The sequence below is a fragment of the Poecilia reticulata genome, linkage group LG8 (assembly GCF_000633615.1).
Source record: "Poecilia reticulata strain Guanapo linkage group LG8, Guppy_female_1.0+MT, whole genome shotgun sequence".
In the NCBI taxonomy this organism is placed as follows: Eukaryota; Metazoa; Chordata; class Actinopteri; order Cyprinodontiformes; family Poeciliidae; genus Poecilia; species Poecilia reticulata.
This window is the reverse complement of record NC_024338.1, coordinates 6,123,439-6,134,288: the sequence shown is the minus strand read 5'-3', so window position 1 is coordinate 6,134,288 and position 10,850 is coordinate 6,123,439. Positions and strand designations below refer to the sequence as shown.

Below are 10,850 nucleotides of genomic sequence, written 5' to 3'. Positions count from 1 at the left end.
TTAGTTTCTGCGAAATTGAATACGACATAACCAGCAAATAACATTTTTATTCGCTGAAGTCAGTAAACTATTATGTTTTCCATTGAGTATATGCCACTCTCAATATGGCGGGGCATACCCTAAGAGACTTGTACGTAAGTTACCGAGACCGTGACGTCACATCCCGTCTCTTTCGGGCACCACAGGGCTCCAGCATGGCGGACACCGGTGTGGTGGAAACGCTTCTCCAGCGGATTGAGAAGGTGGACGGCGGCGCGGACAGCCAGGAAGTGGCAGCCGGCCTCGGGGTGGACCACCAGGTTATCGTCGGAGCTGTGAAGAGTCTGCAAACGCTTGGCGACGTGAGTTTTTCCGGTCTGAGAGTCAGCGGAAGTTGGAGTGTCACTGTCAACATTTAGCTCGACTGATGCAATGGGGCTTTAAAGAATGCGGACTTGGAAATAAGTCAGCTAAACGAAGGAGCTGAGAGGAATAAGCCCCGGTCTCGGTTGTTTTCGGGTGAGAACAGTTACTGTTGCTCTTTGCTGTCCAGGTTATCTCAGCGGAGCTGCGCTCCTTAAAACACTGGGAACTGACCGAGGAGGGCACCGAGATAGCCGAGCAGGGCAGCCATGAAGCCCGGGTCTTCAACTCCATCCCTCTGGAGGGTCTTCCACAGGCTGAGCTCATGGTGAGGGATTTATTTCAATAAGTTATTTTTTCTGAAATGATGATGATGTAAACTGTCATCATTTGTGTCTGTTTCTGTCCAATTAAAACAAGCGACTTAATTTCTACACTCGCCTTATCCATACATTAGCCTGCGTTTCTGTTTCATAGCTAAGGATAAAAGTTTCTTCACTAATGCACTTTACAGCTGGAAATGTCCAAAACATAAAGTACTCAGTTACTTCTATAAATAAACTATTAGTGGGGGCACCGGCGGTTCTGTACTGGAGGCAGCTGTCGCAGGTTCGATTCCCGACCCGGGCCAGTAAAGCTTCCTTCTGTTAAGCGACTAATGATTAAAGATTACTCGAGCTAATTTCACCTGAATTAGTTAAACAATAAGGGAATATATTGCAAGTGAACAAGTATAATATGATTTATTGTGAAGCTTTTATTATCTTAAAAAATAAAACAACAAATTGGAGACCCAAATCTACTTTAAAGTAACATGTAAAACCAGGCCAGGAATCCAGTCCAATCCATAAAAGAATCACTTGTTTTAAAATACTTTCCAATTTTTTTATTTTATTTTATTAGCCACTTTTTTATTATTGATTTTGCTTATGAACCCTTTTAAGCCACATTAATTTTGATTTAATTGTTGGCATTACAACCTCAGTATTTTAAAGTATTGTTATTAATTATTTAAAGGAAATTCCAGTAAATGCTAAAAAGTGTGTGATCAGTGCAGTCACTTTTAGAAATTCCCGCAAAGGATTTTCCAACTCATGAGCTTCTAAGTGCAAATTATTTACATAGTCAGAAGCGATAATAAAAAAACACATTTTCTGTTTATTGTCAAATATAATTGTGGCAAATAATTTTTACCATAAATAAAAATAATTTTGGTAATTCCAACAAATCTATAACGAGAGACGTTTTGTCTGATTTAGCATCACACGGTGACCAAAAAAAAAAAAAAGTCTGCATTTTCATTCGTTGTGTGTAAACTTCTGTACGTTTTTTTTATACAATAAAATATTTTAAAACTGACTCAAAAGAAACGGAGCCTTTTATTTTAGCTGACGTCATTGCCGTCTCCGTGTCTCTCACGTAGAAACTGTCCTTCGGGAAGATCGGCTTCAGCAAGGCCATGTCCAACAAGTGGATCCGCGTGGACAAGTCCCACGACGGAGGCCCCAGGATATTCAGAACCGTAAGCCCTCCCTCGCACCAAACCGAGTCTTTCTGGACCAGCGTGATGGTTCTGTTCAAGGCGACGGTGTGTCTACGTCCGTTTCCTCAGGTGGAGAGCATACAGGACCAGGTCAGAGAGAAGCTGCTGCTGGCCAAACGGGGCGACGCCGCGCGGCTCGACGAGAAGGAGAAGAACGAGCTGAAGAAGAGAAAACTCCTCGCTGAAGTGTAGGTCATTCCTCTGCCACTAGGGGGCAGCAGAAGGTTTGATCAGAGGAACACCTTTGTGCTAAAATGATTTATCCACTGATCTCAAACTACCTTCTGATTTACAGGCTCTCCTCTCCAGCTTGCATAACTTCACTGTTTTCAGTGTTTCTCTATCCAGCATTATGTAAAAGAGTTCAGGATTATTCTGCTGAGCTTGGATGGGAACATTTGGGTTTTGGTTTTTGGACGACAAAAAAATAATAAACCAAAATAGGCTGTGGGTTTATGTTTTCCCTCCAAATCTTCTTACCCAAAACGTTCGGCTCCAACTCATTTTATCCTCAGCAAATCTTCCCCACTGAGCTCAGCGAACACGGCATTTTACTGCTGTTCAGATCTTTTTTAGACCTGCAAGTGATGAGCAGATGTGTGATTATTTTTCATGCTTTAAGGTGAAGAAGGGGAACACAGATTTACATCTTCAATTACATTTATTGGCATCTGTAGCCGATAAAAATGTGTAAAAACAAAAAAATATTAAGAGATGTGTTTTTCATTACTTATATCATCTCACTGTTGAGATTAAAAAAAGACTTTTAATTTGAGTGAACTATTTAAAATAACCATTATTTTTTAAGAAAGTTTGTGGTTTTAAGGAAATTTACTGGTAGCTTTAACAATCCTCTTTAAAATAAGTTAAAGAGGATTGTTTAATTTTTAAAATTTGTATTTAACTTTTTTCTTAGTTGATCATTGGTAATCTTGTTGCTTTTTTGGGGGGGATATTAATATGACATGAAAACCGCATTAGCATCTTATAGTCATCAAGTCTCCATAGCAACCATCAGACATGCTAGTTTGGGAGTGATTTCAGGATAAAGTGCATGAAGTTTTGCTAAACGCTAGAACAACTCAAAATGTCTTAAAAAAATCAAAATATTCATGTTGGCTAAGGTTTTCAGCGTTTTAGATTTTGTGTTTTTATTAATACACATTGTATTGATTTATAACCCAGAATGTAATTTTATTCTTATTATTTGTTCAGCACTGTGAAGTCTTACTGGATCACAAAGGGAAACTCCTTCAGCACCACGGTAACCAAACAGGAGACGGAGCTGACTCCTGAGATGATTGCCAGGTGAGTGCGAGTGTGTGTGTGTGTGTGTGGAGACGAACACGGCGTCCGGTCCGGCCTTCCCCGTCGGCCGGTGGCGGGGTCAGGCTCTCAGACGGAGGACGCAGAGGAACGTCTGCTCTAACATGGGGACAGGTCCAGAGTTATGGACACCTTGGTCCTAAAGGCAGAGCAGGACAGACGGATGCTTGTCCTTCCAAATGCGTTGCTGCTAAACTGATTCACTGTCCTAAATAAAGCCTGGAGTTAGTTTGTTCCAGGTCTGGTTAAGTAACGAAGAAGAAAAAATTATAGATTTCCAGACTCCCTTTTCTATCGTTCCATTTGTCTTCCTGCCTCCATGTTTTTTCCAGCTTCCATATTTAAGTCCTGTCCTGTAGAAATCTCTTCAGTAGCGTCACGCTTTGCATCTGCGTGAAAACGTTCTAGAGGTCAGATTTTTCTAACAGCAGCATCCAGATGTGCAGAAAACGTATAAGTACATCAATATGAGGCTTTTTGTCATCTGAGCTGCAGATTAAAATATCCACCATTGGGGATGCACAGATATGGGAAAAAAAATGTACAGATAATATTACTGTTATCGCCGATATTTACAGATTTAATAAGGAAATATTAAACATGTATTTCTCATAAAATATTCAACACCTTGACTACACTTCATCATTGTGAGATTGAAATTAATGTGAGTTGCTAATATTGGCCCACTTCTATTTATAGGAACAAAACCTATATGTTAGAAAATAGCTAATATCGGACCAATATGGTATGTTAAAAAAAAATGTAATATCGGAACATACAAACATGTAAAAACAAAAAATTAAATATTGGCCGATATCGATATGATAAATACCTAATTATTGGACCAATACTGGTATTAGTGCCGATATAAGGTGCATCTGTATCCTTCATGCACAGGAGTTTGGGTACTGTTACCTTGAGCAGGAGGAGGGTGTGGTTACATGTTTGATCTCCTTTGCTGTGACATAGTGGCAGCTGGAAAGAGAAGAAGTTTAAGCCGTACAACTTCGAGGCGATGGGCGTGGCCCCCGACTGCGGACACCTCCACCCTCTGATGAAGGTGCGGACGCAGTTCAGGCAGATCTTCCTGGAGATGGGGTGAGACTCTGTTCATCACCGACATGCAGGAAACGACGGCTCACCAACCGATCTGAAACCGAGCAACGCAAATCTCTTCTCCTTCTTCTAGTTTCTCCGAGATGCCGACCAACAACTTCATCGAGAGCTCCTTCTGGAATTTCGACTCTCTGTTCCAGCCTCAGCAGCACCCGGCCAGAGACCAGCACGACACCTTCTTCCTGTCCGGTGAGTCTCAGTCGCAGCTTCCTCTTTCTCCACTCCTCCTCTCTGCTGATCGCTGACCGTCTGGTTTCAGACCCGTCACTCGCCCACCACTTCCCCATGGACTACCTGGAGAGAGTGAAGAAGGTCCACTCAGAGGGTGGCTACGGCTCGCAAGGGTGAGAGCTAGCTAACCTAGCTAAACTAGCTAACCGACGTCAAGTTGTTTAGCAGATCTGGGTCAACGCGATGTTGCCTTTCAGGTACAAATACGACTGGAAGATGGAGGAGGCTCAGAAGAACATCCTCCGAACGCACACTACAGCAGTTAGCGCACGCATGCTGTATAAGCTAGCACAACAGGTGAGCAGCACACCTACCAATAGCATGAAAGAGCCCAGCACACCGACCAATGAGCATGAAGGAGCCCAGCACACTGACCAATGAGCATGAAGGAGCCCAGCACACCGAMCAATGAGCATGAAGGAGCCCAGCACACCGACCAATGAGCATGAAGGAGCCCAGCACACCGACCAATGAGCATGAAGGAGCCCAGCACACCGAACAATGAGCATGAAGGAGCCCAGCACACCGACCAATGAGCATGAAGGAGCCCAGCACACCGACCAATGAGCATGAAGGAGCCAGGTCTCCAGACAGACACAGTTATTAGGGAGATACGTTTCATCAGGCCTTAGAGCAGGGCTGTTATGAATGTTCACAAACCTCGGTTGTGCCTGACTGTGTTGATGAAACTGTTAAAATATTAATAAGTAGATTAAATTGTTGCCCACTTGTCGTAGTAGCAGTCAAACTCAGCCAATCAGAAAACATGTTAGTCTTTAAAAAGGGAAGTTGTCATCCAAAAATTCAAAAAATTAAACAAATGTTCAAAACATTAAACTGAAATTAACAGAAATGGAAAAAGATACAAAATACAACAATTTATATAAATATTTTTTACTCTGAGTAGGAAGCCTCAAGCATACCTGAACAAATTAAAGTTGATTTTGGTGGATGAATCAGGATAATATTAATCTCCTAACATGTCGTTGATCACAGAGCCTCAAAGAAATGTGTGATTTACGCTTAAAACCTCAAAAATTAACAGTTTAAATAAATTAATGACTGCTGAGAGGAATGACCAGAAATACGCATAATGCTTCCTGTCAAAGTGCTTAAAAATGATCTAGATGTAAGGTCAAATATAACCTTTTATAAGGAACAAATCATTTTTGATATCTCCTGATATGTGACGGTTGGTTAAATCCTTCTGCGGCTCACAGATATTTAGGAAACAAAAACATTCCAACATTCTGCTGTCCCTCAGCTCAGTGGAAAACTTAGATCAGACTTTAAATGTGATTTATTTATTTTATTTTTACCAAAATCCAGTTTCCTTGCTTACCTTAGATTCACAATTGTTGTCTCTTAAAAAGGAATCAGTTCCATCCCGACTCTTTATGACTGTCCTTGTACTGTTATCACCCACAATGCACCTCTCCTGACGTGGCCTTGTCTTTCAGGAAAAGTTCACCCCCGTCAAGTATTTCTCCATCGACCGGGTGTTCAGGAACGAGACGCTGGACGCCACCCACCTGGCAGAGTTTCACCAGATAGAGGGCGTGGTGGCCGACTACGGCCTCACGCTGGGGGACCTGATGGGGGTCCTGCACCAGTTCTTCACCAAACTAGGTACGGATGAGAGCAGCAGAGCTGGGATTGGATAAAGAATAACAGGAAAAACTAACATCTTTATTCACGTTTCACAAAATCGACAGCATTAGCGCTGTTTTATCAGAGGTTCATGTGGAAATAAAGACTGAATTTCCTTTTTTTGTGTTCAGCTTAAATTTTCTTTAGACATGGAGTCACATAAATGTTTCGTTTTCTTCCAGGAATAACCAAACTGCGCTTCAAGCCAGCTTACAACCCCTACACAGAGCCCAGTATGGAAGTGTTCAGCTATCATGAAGGTACGCTAGAGCTCTGTGTTCAACTGCAGCTTATTTCATCAAATATTTACATATATATGCAGAAATTAATATCTGATCAGAACAAGATTCACCGATTCAATATTGAAGTGTGTCAGTCCTAATATTAAAAAATCTAGATCGGGTATCAATTACAATGTGAATGACCCAGGAGGGCAGATCTATTCAGTCGAATTCTATGCTGAATGCTTTATTATTTATTCTACATTCATAATTACATCTTTTGAATCATATTGTTGCAGTTTATTGTGAAGATAATCGACCTATTTTTTTTTGTCAGTTTCTTTATTATTTATTTTCCAGTGGCTGTTCTTCTCCTCAATGAACTGACTCAACAAATTAAAGTTGTTTTTCCATGTTTGACCAGGCTTGTGGAGCTATTGGTGAAATTAAGTGTGATGTCCTGGTGCAGAGTTAGCAAATACATTTTTAACTAAGTTACTTTAATTTCTGTGTTTAAAAAACAAACATTTTAAGTCAGTTTGTTTTTCTGTATAATAAATCCGAGATATCGGTATCAGAAGTGAAAATAGTGCATCGGTGCATCTCTATTAAAAATAAGCTTAATCTTGATGCTAAAGTTTTGAAATAAGTCACTTTTTTTAAGTCTCTTTTTTTTTTCTTTTACTACTGAATGATCTACCAGGAAGCACATTTTGTGATGTTTCTGTCAACTGTGCTGCTTTCGTTTAATCCTCATGTTCATTTCACGTAGAGTCTTAATCTTCTGTCTTTCTGTGGGTTTCAGGGCTGAAAAAGTGGGTGGAAGTGGGAAACTCTGGGGTGTTCAGGCCAGAGATGCTGCTGCCCATGGGCCTCCCAGAGGACGTGTCGGTGATAGCCTGGGGTCTGTCTCTGGAGAGGTGAGCCACTCGCTGCAAAGCGTCAAACAAGATCGCTTTTTGCACGGACTTTTGTCCAATCAGCAATATTTCAATAAGCCTGACCTACGGATTCGATTTCTAGCTGATACAGATTTTGTTTTTGTTTTTTTTGTCTGAAAAAATTGCTAAATATATAGCAACAAAGTAAAGTTGGCAGTGACTGTTGTTAACCGTGAAAGGGGAAAGCGACTGTTTGCGAAAGATCAGTTCCTACGTGGTTTACAGCTGGTCGACCCGTCTTACTTTAGCTAGCTTCTCGTTAAAGAGTTTTTGTTTGTATTTGTTGAAGCGCTACAACCAAAACCAGAGACCCGGTCTGTTTTTAACAAGCAGACGGTTATGTGCTTTAATTACTCTGATTTAAAACCTCGCTGTCAGACTCCTCCGTCTCTCCGTCAGCGTTTTCCTCTTCCTCGCTCAGCCGTCTCCTCTGCTCCGCAGGCCCACCATGATCAAGTACGGCATCAACAACATCAGAGAGCTGGTGGGACACAAGGTGAACCTGCAGATGGTCTACGACAGCCCCATATGTCGACTGGACTCCTGAGTTTCACCCTCATCTCTTAACATTATCCACGCCTGGAGCTGACCCGTTTTGCCCCACGCAAAACACTTCCACAGTGGAAAGCCCTCCACCCACTGGGTTGTCCTAGTCAAAGTTTGAAAGGTGGGGGGGGAAATGTTTGGGATTTCCAACCCAACCCAGAAGTAGCGTAATAGTGGCCTCTGTCTTTGTTACACCCGGAAAACTCTTTCTGCACCATCTTGTCCAATTTGTACAGGAAAAAAAATGAGAAATAAATCTTTTTCTAGCAACCCCATCACCTGTCATTATTTAAAAAGTCTGTTTTGTCATATACACAAATACAGGGCCTCAAGAGCTCCGGCCGGGGACGGATTTCTGTTACCTTTGGTCGAAGGTAATTTTTACGCCTTACAATCACAACAATACCAGTTTAGACTTTGAGCAACTTCCTAAAACTGTATTGTGTAACATTAAATCATGCTTGGCTGCAACTGTATCGATGGCAGCTCTTCTTCTATTCAGTGTTTGTAGCTTCTTGGCGCAGCTCCTCTCCTGCTAGTAGCTTCACCGCATCAGTTCAACGTTACACCGGCTGATGACGTTGCTGTGATTCACTTTGTCTGGTGTCTGATTTTCATGTTTTATTGAGGATTTTTGTACATATGTTTTGGCAGTTCTGTGATCATGTCAAAGCAGCAACTTATATTAAAAAGGGTTTTATTTCCGTTTGAAGGCTGCCGGCTTCCATGGAAGGACAACAGAAAATCGCTCTTATAAACATGTAAACACTAAAATCACGATACCCTCACTTTGTATCCCTCTGAAAAATGAACCCATTTAAATAAAGAAATCCCTCCATGGGTGATACCACGATAGAGAGCGTTCATTTTATAGCGTTAACACCGGAGCTGTAAGTGGTCCGGTATGAAACGGGTGTGATAGAACAACACAGCACTTTTAAATTTCAATAATCAGAATACCGAAATTGTTTCCGTTGTTTTAAAAGGTTTATGTCAGTCTGCCTTTTCCCCATCGATACGTTTCCCGACCGCTGCGCACCATAGGGAGTAAAAAAAAACAAAACCGCCGCGCACATTGCGCAAAACTCTGAAACAGGAGAAGAGGGACATAAAACGGAGCCACGAACTAGATGTGAATTATGGCATAAAAACAGAATCCGACGCTGAACAGTGACAAATCAACACATGTGAAACACATTATGGTTAGGTGGCGCAGCAGGTGATGAGATTACTGATGATGAGCATCAATAAACAATAAAATAAATCTAGCAACAGGAAATAAACTAAAGTGGACATAGCAATAAACCAAGAGAGGATAAAACTAATCAAAGGAAACTAAATGGAAATCAATGAAGAACAAAATGCAAGAATAAACTAAAACTAAAGTAAATACAGAGGAATACACTTGTATGGCAAGACCTTTAGAGCAATACTTTACACAGAGGACTGTATGGCAAGAATAAACAGACACTATTTCCAGATAAAAGGTAAAATAATATTGTTGAAGTGCCATGGGTTTGTTGAGACCACATCTGGTACTGAGAATAAATATATCTTACAGACCATAACAGGAAATAACTGATCACTTATTTATGTTTTTAATTAGATTTGATATATTTATTTCTTCAATATTATTTTTCATGTCAGTGTTAATGTCATGAGGCTGATGACTCCATGACACTTTCAATTTGACTCATTAGGATTTGATTAAGAACCAGATTTGTTCTTTGTCATTTCTGTCCAGTAAAACTATTAATTGGTAATCAATACTATTAGTTGGTAATCAATAGACAGTTTTATATAAAGATATAATCCATGTTTCTGTCTCATATTTCTATGGCATTAAAAGGATCTGGAACTTTTGTTTTTCCACTGAAAGCTCTGGTTTGCACAATAAATGCCATGTGGGTGAAGTTTTATGGATGATACTCTGATGTCCCATTCTCCTGAAGGCAGCACAGAGCTGCACCACTAGAAACTGACAAACACTGAAGAGAAGAAGAGTTAAGATGAATGTAGTTACAGTTCTATCCATGTTTTAATGTTGCAGAGCTCAGTCGTTTGCAAATAGTTCACAGTTTAAACTGGCATGTTGAACATATTTTATCTGGTCATTTTGTGGAATATTTAACAAGAAAATGGCAAAGAACAAGAATATTTTTTCCACTGGCTGCTGTTAGGCCTACACATTTTAACTTGAATGTTCATTGCATTTTTCTTAGACACCTGTGAAAATAATTTCTATTGCCACAGATTTTTTGTTCTCTGGGAAATTATTTTTGATGATAAATACAGAAACAAGCATAAAAATCAAAACATCTACAATAGTGACGGTAACATTAATAATAAAATAATAGTCAGTGCAAAGTAGCCTACAAATTCTTTGGTGGGGGGCAGTGAGGGACCTGGATATGGGATGGGGACACTGATTTAATTGGTAATGTTGCATGTTCTAAATTACTTGCAGAAACATTGACTGAAATGACTCGTATTTAATGTTGAGGGATTTTTGCCTGTAAGGCAAACCTTTAGGGCACAGACATTTTACATTTTGTTTAGAGTTGAAATAACCTCACAGAATGAAAGGCAACTAATTTAGAATTAGGAATGTGGTTTTGGCACCAAAGGTTATGTTTTTTTTGTTTTGTTTTTAATGCCGCACACTGGATTTCATTTATGAATGTGAGAGTATGAGGGAGAGCTGAACACAAATACACTTCAAAACCTGTTGAGTGTGAAAACTTTTGCTCTAGGAACTCGAAGTTGAAGCAATGTCACCAATTGATTTTCAGAAAAGCGTTACGGTCACTGGAAAAACAACAAAATTTTTTTTGACTTTTTATCACAATTCTGATTTTAATCATTTTGAGATCAAAGTCAGAATTTTGAGAGAAAAAAAAGTCTGAAATATTTTTTATTTTCTTTTTGGAGCGG

At 40.2% G+C, this 10,850-nt stretch overlaps 1 protein-coding gene across 1 annotated transcript; it reads left to right on the top strand.

Moving 5' to 3' along the window:
• The first annotated feature begins 148 nt into the window (after positions 1-148).
• Positions 149-8,191, top strand: farsa (phenylalanyl-tRNA synthetase subunit alpha). Its single transcript, XM_008415365.2, has 13 exons — positions 149-341; positions 533-670; positions 1,766-1,864; positions 1,955-2,073; positions 3,101-3,193; positions 4,181-4,309; positions 4,401-4,516; positions 4,587-4,671; positions 4,756-4,855; positions 6,019-6,187; positions 6,391-6,468; positions 7,235-7,349; positions 7,812-8,191. Exons 1-13 carry the CDS (start codon positions 195-197, stop codon positions 7,915-7,917), a joined length of 1,494 nt encoding a protein of 497 aa, XP_008413587.2. The 5' UTR covers positions 149-194; the 3' UTR covers positions 7,918-8,191.
• Positions 8,192-10,850: the final 2,659 nt, after the last annotated feature.

Bases quoted from the DNA above. Each gene is read 5' to 3' on its own strand.
- farsa (XM_008415365.2), top strand. From the start codon at position 195: ATGGCGGACACCGGTGTGGTGGAAACGCTTCTCCAGCGGATTGAGAAG. The intron at 1,865-1,954 runs GTAAGCCCTCCC...CCGTTTCCTCAG, and splicing joins GCCCCAGGATATTCAGAACC to GTGGAGAGCATACAGGACCA. The intron at 2,074-3,100 runs GTAGGTCATTCC...TTATTTGTTCAG, and splicing joins AGAAAACTCCTCGCTGAAGT to CACTGTGAAGTCTTACTGGA.